Here is a 14,349-nt window from a genome sequence, read left to right on the forward strand (position 1 = left end):
AGAGCTAGAACAAGAGAGAGAGAGACAGAGAGGAGGGGTGCCAGAGAGCGAAAGTGGGAGGGGGAAAAAGGAAAAGCTGGCCAGTAGCTGATTTGTCAGGAGGGTTTCCCAAAGTGTGCTGCCATTCGTGTCTCAGTGCTCATACTGCACAGAGCTTCCACAGGCGCCTGCCCCCCCTGACCTGGCCCGCATCCAGCCTAGTCCACGCTCCGAGCTGAGAGAGAAAGAGACAGAGCCAGAGAGCAGGCGTGCATGGTGCATTTCTGACTGGGCAGAGAGCGAAAGTGGTTGACCGACAGCAGCGAACGGCAAGGTGAACCACAGGGTTAGGGTCAGCTCCGCCACTCTCCTGGCTTCATCCCCGTACCTGCAGCCTAAAGCTCTGTAGACATGGAGGTGCTGGAAATCGCCAGCCTGCAACCCGATGCTCCTGAGCAGCGCAAGTCCCTCACTGAGATCTCTGACGACGAGGTCAACCTTCCTCCCTCGGACGACGAGGAGGAGGCCGGTGTGGACATCAAAGTCGAGAGGGACATGGAGAAAGACCAGGCAGAGGAGGATGCTAAGGGTGACGGGCAGATGAACGGCGTGATGGTGCTGACACTGCTGGATAAAATCATTGGGGCGGTAGACCAGATCCGCCAGACGCAGGCCGGACTGGAGGCTCGGCAGCAGGAGATGGAGCGCTCGGTGTCGGGCATCCAGGGCGAGCTCACCAAGCTGTCCAAGAGTCACACCACCACGGCCAACTCTGTGAACAAGATGCTGGAGAAGGTGAGGAAGGTGAGCGTGAACGTGAAGACGGTGCGAAGCAACCTGGAGAAGCAGGGCAGTCAGATCAAACGCCTGGAGAGCAACGAGAACGAACTCCTCAAGCGCAAGAACTTCAAAGTCATGATCTACCAGGTAGACTGTGCGTGCTTGCGTGTGTGTGTGTATGAGTGCATGCATGAGTGAGTGCATGCGTGTGTGTGTGGATGCGTGTGCATATTTCATTTTGGGTGTGGCTTTGCATGAAGGTATAAAAGAAGGAATGTGATTTAACTGAATAAAAACTTTAAAGAACCTTTTTATGCAATCACATCAGAACTTCCCTCCTTTGTCTGATTGTGTTTTGTATTAGGCTATTACACGGTGTTGGCAGTGTTTACCGATTAGCTAGTGACCATAACAATGAGATTTTTACAAAAAAATTTCCCCTTGCAAGAATTTCTGGAGAATATAAGAATATTTCTTGAAATATATTGAAATGTTTGTATTGTAAATCCTCAGAGGGAGGGATGTGCTACCGAGATGTGCCTCTGAGTCTCCTGCTGTTGATCAATCCTTGCACCACACCCTGGTTCAGGAAAAACCTCAAATACACCCTTTCAGTGAACAAAGTATTCCTTTACTCACCTCACACGCACAGTGCTCGCATGCAGAGATCAGCTCAGGCAGTTGTGCAGTTGTTAAATAGGAACACTCCAACCCAATGGTCTCCTTAGTAAGAGAAGAGGGTGATGCTACCAAATAGGGTCTAATGCGTTTGAACCGCTTTTCATTTTCACACAAAGTTAGTTTCTTATGGGATTAGAAAATAGCAAGGCTGACATGAAAGGGGGAGAGGTGGTATGGGGGAATAAACAAGAAAGAAATACATAGTTGGGAAAAAGGACAAAAGGAGAAGTATACAGACAGAAAGAAGATAAATATAGATAGAGAGAGAGAGAGAGAGGAGTTTGCATTTGTGTGGTAGCTGGATGTTTTTTGCCTAGGCTGTGCCTCTGTAGTTAAGGCTTTTCTGAGTTCTGAGTCTGGATGCCGTAATGTGTAATAGCTTGCAGCTTTGCAGTGGTGCAAGAATATTCAGAGTTTCCACATACTGAGTCAGATGGGCTAGAGGAGTCCACTTATTACACACACTCACACACACACGCACACACACATTCATGCAAGTATGCAAACGCACATATGCACATGCACACACACACACACACACACAAATGCAAGTACGCACATACATACGTACAAACACACACACAGACACACATAAGAGAACTTTTCTACTCAACACACACATACACAAATGCACGTACACAAGCACACACACACACACAAACAAAAATACAAAACATGCTGTGGAATGGAGTGGAGAAAGCAGTTTTCTAGAATTAGAATGAATAGAGCAGATGCTAATTTTTCACGCAACACTGGTGAGGGGATTGGCATAGGACTTCCATTGGCTACCACTTTTAACAACAGCCTGTCTATAGACTGTCTTTAGCTAATATAGACATAGACATAAGCTTTAAATGCATGGCAGATATGATCATTTAGATAAGCAGAGAGGATATTCTGAAGAGAACAGGAACTAAACTGCTGGCAAAATCAAGGGATGCACTCCGATCTTTCCCCATCACAAATGTTTCTAATTTGACAGCAGTATTGCTGTTACTTTTAGACAAGTAAAATGTCTGCTGGCTGTATAAGAGCTGTTACTGTTGCATTTAACAGCAGTGTCCCCTTAACACCGTACTATGTACGTTATGGATACAGACGCAGCTCCCTCACTGATTTCTCGCCCTCGATGGTAAAAATTAACAATTCAATCCTGTCCATCAAATAGCAGCACATCTGTTCATACACTGGATAACTCATTCTGATTCTTATTTACAGTGATAAAACATCATAGAAGCCATGTGTAGGCACAGGAACTGGCAATGAGAGTATGACTACCCAGCAGAGAAAGACAGAGTGCTCCAGTGAGCTATAGATCAATATTAGTCATGACAGTTGAAGGGGGAGGGATAGAATGGAAAAGGTGTAACATCGCTTCATTTAAGGCAGGCAAAACCCAGATTGAGGGACATACATCTGCCAACGCAAAGTTTCTGACACAATTTTGCAAGCATTTTTTTTCCCCTCTGTGTTCTCCAAGGATAATTTCCTGTCTCTCCGACATTTCTCTCTCCTGTCTGTGTGTGTGCGTGTCTGTGCGTGTCTGTGTGTGTCTGTGTGTTTGTGTGCATGCACATATGTGAGAGATGCGTACATATGTGAGAGAGACTCCTACTTTGTGATAAAACCGTCGAGCGGTTAGGATTTTGAAGCTGCTGCAGGCCCATATAGACAAGTTTCTCCTCTCATGTTTTTGCTCTCCTCCCCTCTCCTTCCTGAATCCACACACCAGAAACACATAAACTGAGGTCACTCTCCTCCAGTTATTATCAGTCAACCGTAAAGCTGCCCTCCAGTATACTTCAGGGACAACGTTGCACAATTTTAGTCAAACAGATTGTGGGTAAATGGGTGCGTGTGCACCCTGACTTGTTTTGGGGTTTTTAGGTTATTATTACATGTGGGGAGGAGATGGGGAGAGAGAGAGAGAGAGAGAGAGAGAGAGAGAGAGAGAGAGAGAGAGAGAGAGAGAGAGAGAATTAGGGTGTGGCCTCTTAATGAAGCGCATATTTACCAGGTTGATTTATCCCACAGGCATCCTATCTCCTCCACTCCCCTCCCTCACTACCATTCTCCCTCTGTTCTTCATTCCACTCCTACAAATCTTTTCCAGTTCCGCCTCCCCCTAAGTTCTCCCTCGTCTCTCTCTTCCACTCTCTCTCCCTCTCATTTTCTCTCTCTTTCTCTGTCTCTCTCTCGTGCCCTATTTCTCTCTCTCTCTATCGCTCTCTCTCCTACTATGCATTATCTAGCCGCTCCAGTATCTCAAATTCATAAATTCAATATTTATTTATACAGCGCTTTCTACAACAGATGTTGTCACAAAGCAGCTTCACAAATGTTCACATCCAAGCCCTCAGTGAGCATGCCAAGGACAGCAAGTATCTGACTTGTTCCCTTTTCACTCATCTATACCCACACATTGCCACAAATCCATTTCCACTTCATAGTCCACCCCTGTCTTTATGCATGATCCTACTACTACTACCGTACTACTACAGTACTTATTTCTCTTCCCAAGTGTGATTATGGACTAATCCTCCCCTCCAAACATAGTCTGACTCAGTACAGTGCAAAACAAATGTTGCTGAAATCTGGTTCAGCTGTTTATATCTGTACTATCCCATGATATTCCACTGCTGGATCAGTTGAGGCCCATTCCTAGTTGTAGATCTATTTGCAAGCAATTCAGACTCATCTTCATTTTTCTAAATCAGTCATGGCAAGCTAACTTTGAGACTCTGCTTCATTTAAAGATTCAAACTTTTCAGTTTATCTGCAGAGAAACGGCTTAAGATCCAGTCAGAGAAATTTGTCACGGGTCTCTGTTGTCAAATACCCAGTCTGTAATATATTCGAGAAATTTCTTATGTAAGCTGTCTGCTGTTAGATGATAATTAGTGGATTTTATCTGTCCTTTTCAAACCAAACAGCCTTATATGGCAAAGTTACAAAAATACCTCAGTTATATACGTCATTTAGACTAGTTTGTCTTGCATCTATTTGGCATGCATTTGAAGGGCAAGAGCCCTCTCTCTGCTGCCAGGAGAGAGACTGCAGGAGAGAAAGACAGACAGAGAGAGAGAGAGAGAGAGAGAGAGAGAGAGACTGAGAGAAAGACAAAAGTCTATCCTCAAACTACATCATGTGATTAGTAGGAAGCGTGCAACGTGAAATAAAATGAGGTGTCGGACATCTGCGGCCAAAAATGCTCAGTTACTACATGTACACGCTTATGAGAGGCAGGAGAGAGGGTGCCTGGAATGGCTATAAATAGATGCCATTGCATACTTGTTTGATTGTTAGGGGAAGAGGGCTAGGCGTCCTGTTTTCCTGTGTGGCTTATTCTCGGCGGTTGATCCAGGGATCTCCCCGATTAGCTGAGCCTGAAAGTCCATGAAACAGCCGAGCTCAGGGAAACCTCTCTGCTGTGTTAAACTTGGCCTATGGGCCTCTCTACAGCTTTATTCGCGCTTGGCACCGGCCTCTCTGGGGTTATTTTTCCATCCCAGGTCATGTATTTCCTCCCAGTTCTTTGCAGTTAATCTTCACTCCTGACCGAAACATGGAGATAGCCCAGAGGTCTCTGGCCTACTCCTGCTACATTCTCGTTCTCTCTCTCTCTCTCTCTCTCTCTCTCTCTCTCTCTCTCTCTCTCTCTCCCTCTCCCTCTCTCTCTCGCTCTTTCTCTCTCTCAGTTGTTGCATGTCTTTGATGATTTATCATAGAAATTTCTCCAATGTTTATAGTTTCCCTTTCATGTTCACGTTTGCTTTCACCAACTTTAACATGGCAAAGACCCTTAAGCTAAAGGTGTGCTCTTTCACAAAGCTGCAAGAGAGCTTCTCAGATAGCATTTTACATTCTTTTTAAATACTACCTTAGTAGCAATTCCCCTTTTCCCTCTAATTCCCTTTCTATTGAGTGGAGGTTACATGACTACATGTACAATTCTATGGTGTTCCATGAACTTTGGACCAATTGGCAAGAAATTGAAATGTAGCTCTAGAATGTCTTACCCAATCAAATATAATTAAAACCCAATTAAAGGTCTCATACCATGTCCATGAGCAAATCTGGAATCTGTGTCATTGCCTCTACCTTTTGATGTCCATAGTGTGAGCTAGATGTCCAGCATAAGCAGGCGAACAAGTAGACAACTGTAAAAAATTAAAATTTCTCTCTCTAGGAAGGATAAATGAGCATGAAATGGATAGTCACTAAATTTTACTCCTTGATCCTCCTTGCACTGACATACTTAACACTTTCTTTATTTCTGTTAAAAAGACACGAGTTCTCCAGTATGACAATATAACCATCGAGAGATACATCTACCTATAGATTTCATAATTCCAGGATTTTTCAATGTAAAGAATTTTTAATGAAACGTTTTCATGTATTGGACTAAAGTCCAGTCGCGTAGACCTATCGACAGTGGGTGTATCCTGAGGGCAAGCTGGCGTTCCACACAGGGATAAATCTCTCCGTAAACACAGCCCTCTCTCCTCTCCCATTGTTATTGGAAAGAGTAACTCAGCTTTGCCATGGCAACAGCGACTGTGGTTGGAGGCCGAGTTCTAGAAATCCTGGGGCAGGACAGGTCGAAGCCACAGCACTTTGGCACCATTATGGGTTCCGGTAGAGTAATTCTTTTGTAACATAATGAGCACAAGACACTGGATAATGACAGCTTTATGTAGGATAGCTGAACAACCTTAGGACAAGTATCGGATCAGCTGATCAGCAGATCTAGTGCTCCCCAGAGAAAGAGAAAGACGTGCTTTATTGTTCTAAAGAACATGATGACATGGATTCATATTGCAATGAAAATATGTAAGTGTCCCTGTTGTGTGCGATTTTGACATAGAAGTATTTGGAAATCCCCCTGTTTAAACAGAGCTAGGGGTGTTTTTCAGACCCAAGGTAAGTGCATACTTTCTTACTATGGCATGCTGAGCCATGCCAGATCAGATACAGAAAGGAAAAGATGAATCGCTTCATTCAGTAGTAGTTAAGGATAGATTCTACAAAATGCTTAGCAGTAGTTATGGTCACTGTGGCTACCTCTGTTGTCCCGTTACTATGGTTTCTGGTATTTGTGGATGGTGACACGATGGTGAGGTTTTGTTGAGGTTGATGAGAACACCTCTAAGCCTCCAAGGCTCTGAATCACAGCAGCAACCATTTGATTAATCAAACTCTCCTGCAGGGAGAGCCTACATACCATACCTTTATACAATAATTACACCCACTCTGACACGCTACCCTGTTTAAGACTGTCTCCCCTATGTGCTATCTCTTGACTTTCTTATTCTGTCTGCTCATGTAGCCAGCCTCTTTTTTTTTTTACCTGTTGTCTATGTCACTCATGTTTAACTGAGCAAAAATCTTTCTGGATGACAGCCCATCTTAAATGATGACTAATAGTCATTTCCCTCCAGAGAAAAATAGCTGTTTTGAAAGAGCTCATTCTTCTGTTTAACACCATGGTGTCACCACTCCCTCTCTTTCTGGCCTTCTGGCATTTTGCTTTTTGTGTTTTACATGCTTTAAAAATCCATTTGGACCCATGCTTTCAATGGGATGTCATTATGCTAAATTATGAATTCATATTAACTAATTAATTTTTATTATTATATGGAATAATTAGAGTAAATAGATTAGGTAGATTCATTCATAATGAATAAATATATCGATAGTGGTCATATTTATACTAAGTGGCATTAGTAGAAAAGAACTGTTTGTGAGTGGGTTTGTTATTCTGCTGTATGTGGACACTGAATATCTGAAGCCCAAACCCAGTTTATGTCTCTCTTTTTCTCATGCTCTTTCCTGCATGACTCATATTTTCTTTTCCCAGCTCAGTTGTGCTGCATAATCAGTGAGAAGGATTCCCTGCCACATCGTATATGAATTGCTATATAGTCGGGAAACCCCACCACTATAACTCACTGTGTTTCCTCTCCTCTGGCTGTGAGGTCATCTCGAGGGTGGGGCCCTGAGGTGGGGCCAGAATACACTATGAAGGGGGAGGGATTCCCCCATTGCCGTGACAGCATGGCTGGTTGCAGTCAAAAAGATGTAAAAGAACTCTTCATATGTGGCTAAAGAGAGGGGCCTCTGTTAGTCAGTGGAAACCTTCCACTGTCCACACACACACACACACACACACACACAGGCACATGTACACACACTCATCTACACTTCCCTACATTCTACGTGCAAAGTAGAGAAATAGGGTCAATTATTTAAAATTAAATTCACATTTTTCATATTTATTTACGAGGCACACTCATGTTTTGAACAAACTGCATGTGTGTAACAAAATGCTCATAGACTTTGAAGTGTTCAGCTTATTTCCCTGTATTGCTGCACGTGGCACAGTTATTCTTACCCTAACAAATAGCCAAGTGACAAAGAAAGGGAGTATAGTGAGGTAAATAAAAGAGAGGATGGTTCTGCTGAGTGTTAGCTGATCTCAGTATATGATTGCACACACTCGTGCACACAGAGAAAGAAGCAGTCACACCTTCTGAAAGTGACAGAACCAAACAAGACCCCCATATCTTACTGGCACAATTACTCACACTACAAACTTATATATAGTATGAACTCAAATTCAGCCAAACGCATATATTCTTCCTGCTCATATAGTCACTAATCATGTCAACTATCTCTCTCTCTCTCTCTCTCTCTCTCTCTCTCTCTCTCTCTCTCTCTCTCTCTCTCTCTCTCTCTCTCTCTCTCTCTCTGTGTGTGTGTGTGTGTGTGTGTGTGTGTGTGTGTGTGTGTGTATGCATTCTGACTCATGGCTCATGGAAAAGTAAAGTTGTCTGCTCTGTTTATATCACAGCTACTCTGGACTCTCCAAGCAATCTGGTGTGTGTGTGTGTGTGTGTGTGTGTGTGTGTGTGTGTGTGTGTGTGTGTGTGTGTGAATGTGTGTGTGAGGGGTGGGGGTGGGGGTGGGGGTGTGTGTCTAAGTACGTGCGTGCATGCACATATATTTTCACATGTAAGTATGTAAGTTGAGTCAGGTCAAGAAGAGAGCATTTTAAGGCAAGGGTAAGTGTGAATTGCTGATTGCCTTCGCTAGTCTGACTGTGTAAGGGTTTCAGGTACAGCACTGTGGAGCATATCCAGGAGTTCCTGCATGCTGATAAAGCCCTTATCAAAAAGGCCACAAGAGTGTTATATTCAACTAGTTTCAAATATTCCAGTTCATTTTATCATGAAGCACACACCATTAAACATACTCACATTTGACCACTCTCATACTCATTTGATATCTGCGAAACATTCCTAATATATAAATCTTTCATCACCATCCACTATCGACTATGCCAAGATGAACTGTCAAAGGAATGCAGCAATCTGGGCTTTGTGATACATTACAAAACTACATCACAAAACTACATAAAGTATCAATACTTGTTTTGGCGTGTGTATGCACAAATGAAATCTTTTCCAGCTGTCAGACTAAGTGTAAAGAGTGGCATGGCCTTCTATGGTAAGACACATGCAGAACTTCGGTCTGTTTTGGGAGAGAAGTGCTATGCTTGAATCAGTCGCATTATAGGCTGAGGAGAACAAGACCTTAAGAGTTTCCTTTCTTTAGGAAACTGAGCCTTCCCCCTACACACAAACACACACATGCACATACATCCACACCAACACAGATTTCTCAGGGCCAAGTGTGTTTCTCTTCCTGTCTGAAGAGCAGAACAATACTTTAATGAGAAGGGCGGGACTTCTAGCTGGGCAAGGTGATTGCCTGGCTTCCTGTTACATGTTTCCATGTTCCTGTCCTTCCATTCCAGATGTTCTGAAAGAATGCTGTTTATGTAGAAACAGTTCTCACTGACCTCACGCTGTTTATTATACCATGAGGTTAGACCTATGGAAATTATTGAAAAACAGGCAGGCAGTTCAGTGCTTTCTAATGACATGCATTTATCTGCAGAACCACATACCAGTACCTTGCATTACAATTATTTGTTTGGTATTTGCCTATTAAATGTTGATTCTTTGTGACCTCACACTGTCTCACAGGAGAGAAAACATTTAGTAGAATTTCATTTTTGAATGCGGGAGTACATGCAGAAGCAAGTGTGCTGAGTGAAGGCTGAGATCATCAGAAATGTTATCATATTTCAAACAGACACATTCCCCCCTCCCTCCAAATACACACACAAGCTTACACAGGCTCCTAAGAACAGTGTCTCTGATGATGAGGTCTGATTTTGAGTCTTTTTTTGGCGATGGGAGGGAAACACATGAATTTCCACTCATGTAAAATCTCCACAAAGGCTGTGCGGTTTAGTCTCATGAGGCCCTCTAAGACACACATCCCTTTCATCTCCTCTTTTCTAACACAGCAGTGGGCCATAATGAAAGACTATATCCACACGCTCTTGCTGCTATGGCGACGCTTTGTTTGCGAAGCGGAGGGGTTTTGGTGCATCACGCCGGTGGAAAAAGACGCCTCCTTCAGCAGCGGGCCGGAACCTTGTCCTATGCACAGGAACCCAGGGCTTCCGTGAATGGAATGCGGAGAATGAGAGAAGGGAGATAGCTTGGGGTGGGTCGGAGGTGCGATGGGAACGGGCTGGGAAAGAATGAAGGAAAGGTCAGCAAAGGAGAGGAGCTGCTCTCTGTGTGTGTGTGTGTGTGGGGGGGTGTATTTGTGTGGTTGGTTGGGTGTGGATAGAGGCTTTTATCTTACATAAGTTCAGAAAACATGGACTTCTTCTCTGATATGAAACCCCTGTATGATGTCAACCTTAGTCTAGCCTTAATCATAGTCCTCAGTGGGCACATCTGTACTTCTCACACCTTGTCTCAAGTAATCAATAAGATTTAATTCAGCAACATACAAATTATAAGTAGCAGTCTAGCAGATTAAATTAATTACCCATTAATCGTCCCCAGTCTCTGGCTTTTGTACACTTTGCATAAGTGTGTGCGGTTGCATTTGTTAATGTGTGCCTGAGCATATATGTGTAACTGTGTGTGCGATGTGTAACTGTGTGTGCGTGTCTCAATGTGGCTGTGTGTGTTTGTGTGTGTACATAAGAGTCACATGTAGTGCAGATCTTGAACAATGGGTCCATTAAGTGGAATAACTAAAGACAGGACATGGGTTGGTTTTGGCAGAGCTGGCTCATGGGGAGATCTGTTACATGCTTTTGGCAAAGGACAATAATGAATTTTCCTGATGGAAATCCATCAAAGTGATGGATTGGTGGAAAAGTGGAAAAAAAGAGAAAGAGTGCAGGGCGATAAGGCATAGTTGATATAGAGCATTATGACATCCTAGCAGTTAAAAGAGTTCCTCCTGATAAATTCCCGCTGACATGCACACCCCCGGCCCCCCAACCCAATGCACTGGGTATCCATACCTGACTTCATTTGTTTAGACTTGACTTAGCAGCTCTGCTCTGGGATATTTCAGTGGCAAAAAGCTTCAGTGTTAAAAGCTTCAAGCATCTGCTATGTCCATAAATCCAGTAAACAATTTGGAGCAGTGTTTATGAGTATGAACAAATGGAGTATAAGAAATTGTACACATAGAGCCCATCTGACCTGCCCGTGTCTGTATGTGTGTTCATTTTTTGATGCTATGAGGATTTTATTAGTCTATAATTCTGTTTTTTACATTTCAGAACACAAAAGAGTTAGAAGTACTCCTATTCCTGTTTAACTGAGCTAAGGTCAGATTTAGATGTAAGCATCTCAAAATGTTTTGCAGTAATACATATATTAATGGAAAACTCTTTAAAGATAGTAATAGAAGTATCTGTAGGTGTGTCTGTGTGTGTGTGTGTGAGAGAGGGAAAGACAGAGAGAGAGGTGGGTGGTGGGTGCACTGTGACAGGTCTTTCCATCCTCCTCCAGCTCAAAGCGTGGTCTGCATCGACATTCATACAAGAATGTGTGGCCAAGTATGTGTGTGGCAATAGTCTCCGGTTTGTGTACTAGCCATTAAAGGGTCCACAGATTCCACTTATAAATCTCTCTTTGTCTCTATGCAGGATGAAGTAAAACTTCCCTCCAAACTATCAGTGTCCAAGTCCCTGAAAGCGGCCCAACCAGGAGAGGGCGAGAGCGAGCTAGAGCTCAAACAGGCCGCCGACGAGGCAGGAGAGGATGGAGGAGAGAAGGCCCATCTGGACCTGTCCTCGGACGAGGAAGCGGTTGAGATCGAGGAAACCATCGAAGAGACTAGGGCAGAACGCATCAAGCGGAGCAGCCTGCAACGGGTCCAGAACATCAAAACGGTCTTCTCCAAGGAAAAGATGGAAAAGACCAAGCAAAAGACGAAGGAGAACCTAGAGAAAACCAGGCTGAGGACCAAAGAGAACCTGGAGAAGACACGTATGAAGACCAAAGAAAACCTGGAAAAGACCAAGCAAAAGACCAAAGAGAACCTAGAGAAGACCAAGCTGAAGACACGGGAGAACCTGGAGAAGACACGGCAAAACATTGAGAAGAAAATGGGCAAGCTCAGCAGCCGCATGTCTGTCAACCCTGAACGGAAAGAGAAGCTGAAGAGCTCGCAGAAGAAGGTGGTGAAGTCCTTCACGCCCGACCACACCATTTACGCTCGGTCCAAAACGGCTGTGTACAAGGTGCCACCGTTCACCTTCCACGTGAAGAAGATCCGTGAAGGAGAGGTGGAGATCCAGGGCACAGAGATGATTGAAGTAGGTGGGGAGATGGAGGAGGTAGACAATGAAGTGGTGGAGGGAGAAGAAGAGGAGGAAGAGGAGATGGAGATGGGGGGAGGAGATATGGGAGAAGTGGAAGAGACAGGGGAGATGCTGGAGAGAGTGGGGGATGCAGAATTGGTGCTCGTGGAACAGGATGAGGACAGAGACAGTGACTAGTTTGTGTTGTGGGTTTGCATGTTGGTGTGTGGGTGTGTTTGTGAGTTAGGCCCATAAGTCTGGAGGATATTTTACACTGCAGGTGCTGGAGATTGCTGGGGAAGTGTGTGTGTGTGTGTGTGTGTGTGTGCGCGTGCATGCGTGTGCATGTGTGCAAGCATGCATGCACATGCGTTTGCATTTCATGATGAAAAACTTTGAAAATAAAGTCTCTTTATAATGTAATGGTCATCAAAAGTTAAAAGTTGACCTACTTTAAGTAAAGTGACCTACTCTAAGTAGAGTAAGTATAAGTCAACTGATTACTCAAAGAATCAGGAGACCTAACCAATGAAACAGCAGCCAGAGGTGATGTGGATCATTACTGTCATTTAGTAAAGATGAGTTAGATGGAAGGATTAAGAGAATTGTGGGAAAGTAACAGATAAAAGAAGGACTGTTGTTTCTGGTGAAGTAGAACATCTTACTTTTTCTTTCTTTTCTTTAATGTACTACTATCACATTTATTTAGAGCTCATCAATAAGATTGAAAACCAGAAACACATACAACACACACACACACACACACACACACACACACACACACACACACACGCACACACACACACACACACACACACATGCAATGACACTTCTGAGTCATAATTGTTTTATATATATACTTTAATCTTGCAAAGTGTATGTGTAATATTTCCATTCCGTAGGAGGCTAGTTACTCTATTCTGTTGGGACACTGAAATTTGATCATTTTTGATGAAGGTCTTTGATTCAGTATAGCAAAGCATCATCCACATACACTATTTTTCATTAGTGATTCTAAAGAAATTAAGAGCATTGTGAGCCTCAGTGCACCAATAAGTAACTTCTGCAGCTGGCTAGCATTTCTCCGCTACTGCAAGAAACGGACTTTCCCACACAAGGTCATACCCTTCAATACACAGCTTTAATAATGTTTTCTCTTAGTACTTCTGAAGAGACAGTCATGGTGCTCTTTAACCTATTCTTCCTTGAGGCTGGAACAAGGACTGGCACAAATATGAAAATTCACAATGTTTTAAAGGGAACCTTTCCTAAGGAAAATGGAGCTGATTCATCAAAAGAAATGTAAGCGTCACAACATTGCGACCGAGCGTCATTCATCAGTTGAATTCTTCATTAGTGCAAAACGGCAGAGGATGCCAGCATTTTGTAAAACTATAGTGCCTTCTACTGGTCATATTTTATAGAGGCGCTCCAATTAAACGCCAATTGAAGAATCACACTGAGGAGCTACACCATTATCTATAGATATTAAGAGCACAGATCATGTATTACGAAACACTAAAAATCGATGTAACCGTATACATACCTAAAATTATGTAGCAATGAATGTTGTTTGCAGGCATTGGTTTGTCAAAATAGCGATAAATATGCCACTTCCTGGCCTGCGCCAAATAAAACATAAAATGTGAAGCGCTTCCAATATACCAGAGAATCTCAGTCCTGATCCCGAGGACCTCATGCAGATCAGGCGTCGTTGTTCAGCCCGCTTCTGTAATTAGTTAACCCTTTATGAGCCGAATCCTTCTGTTAAGAGTTCATGGAAGACGCTTTCATCGGAATGCGCCGGATCCGGTCTCAGAAGAACCGCCTTACAAAGATCACATGCTGCCTTTAGCTCGAAAAACTGCCTTTTTTAAAACCGTAATTTCATTGCTCAAATGTAAGTGAATGTATTTTTCTTCACTCCAAATTTGATATTTACCTTTCCAACTTGTTAATTTTAAATATATATTTTGCTTGTGCAACTGATTATGTGTATGTATTCCATATGATATATTGTCACACTGCGTACTAATATGTTAATAAAAGCAGTCTTATACACATTCAGTACTGCGTTGTTTCGTTAGTTAAAAGAGAAAACATTAAAGGGGGTAGACAATTAGCGAAGCTCCTTTGACAACCATGGGGCTATCTCACTTAGAGTTGCTACTCTATACAGCACATCCGCAAAATTATTTATTATGTAAGCTATTTTACGA

The 14,349-nt window shown here is 43.2% G+C and overlaps 1 protein-coding gene across 1 annotated transcript; it reads left to right on the forward strand.

The window, feature by feature from the left end:
- Window positions 1-123: 123 nt before the first annotated feature.
- Window positions 124-14,197, forward strand: cavin1b (caveolae associated protein 1b). Its single transcript, XM_027001158.3, has 2 exons — window positions 124-906; window positions 11,474-14,197. Exons 1-2 carry the CDS (start codon window positions 391-393, stop codon window positions 12,326-12,328), a joined length of 1,371 nt encoding a protein of 456 aa, XP_026856959.1. The 5' UTR covers window positions 124-390; the 3' UTR covers window positions 12,329-14,197.
- The last annotated feature ends 152 nt before the right edge of the window (window positions 14,198-14,349 follow it).

Source organism: Electrophorus electricus, chromosome 1 (genome assembly GCF_041902795.1).
Source record: "Electrophorus electricus isolate QZ-2024a chromosome 1, ASM4190279v1, whole genome shotgun sequence".
Lineage (NCBI taxonomy): Eukaryota > Metazoa > Chordata > Actinopteri > Gymnotiformes > Gymnotidae > Electrophorus > Electrophorus electricus.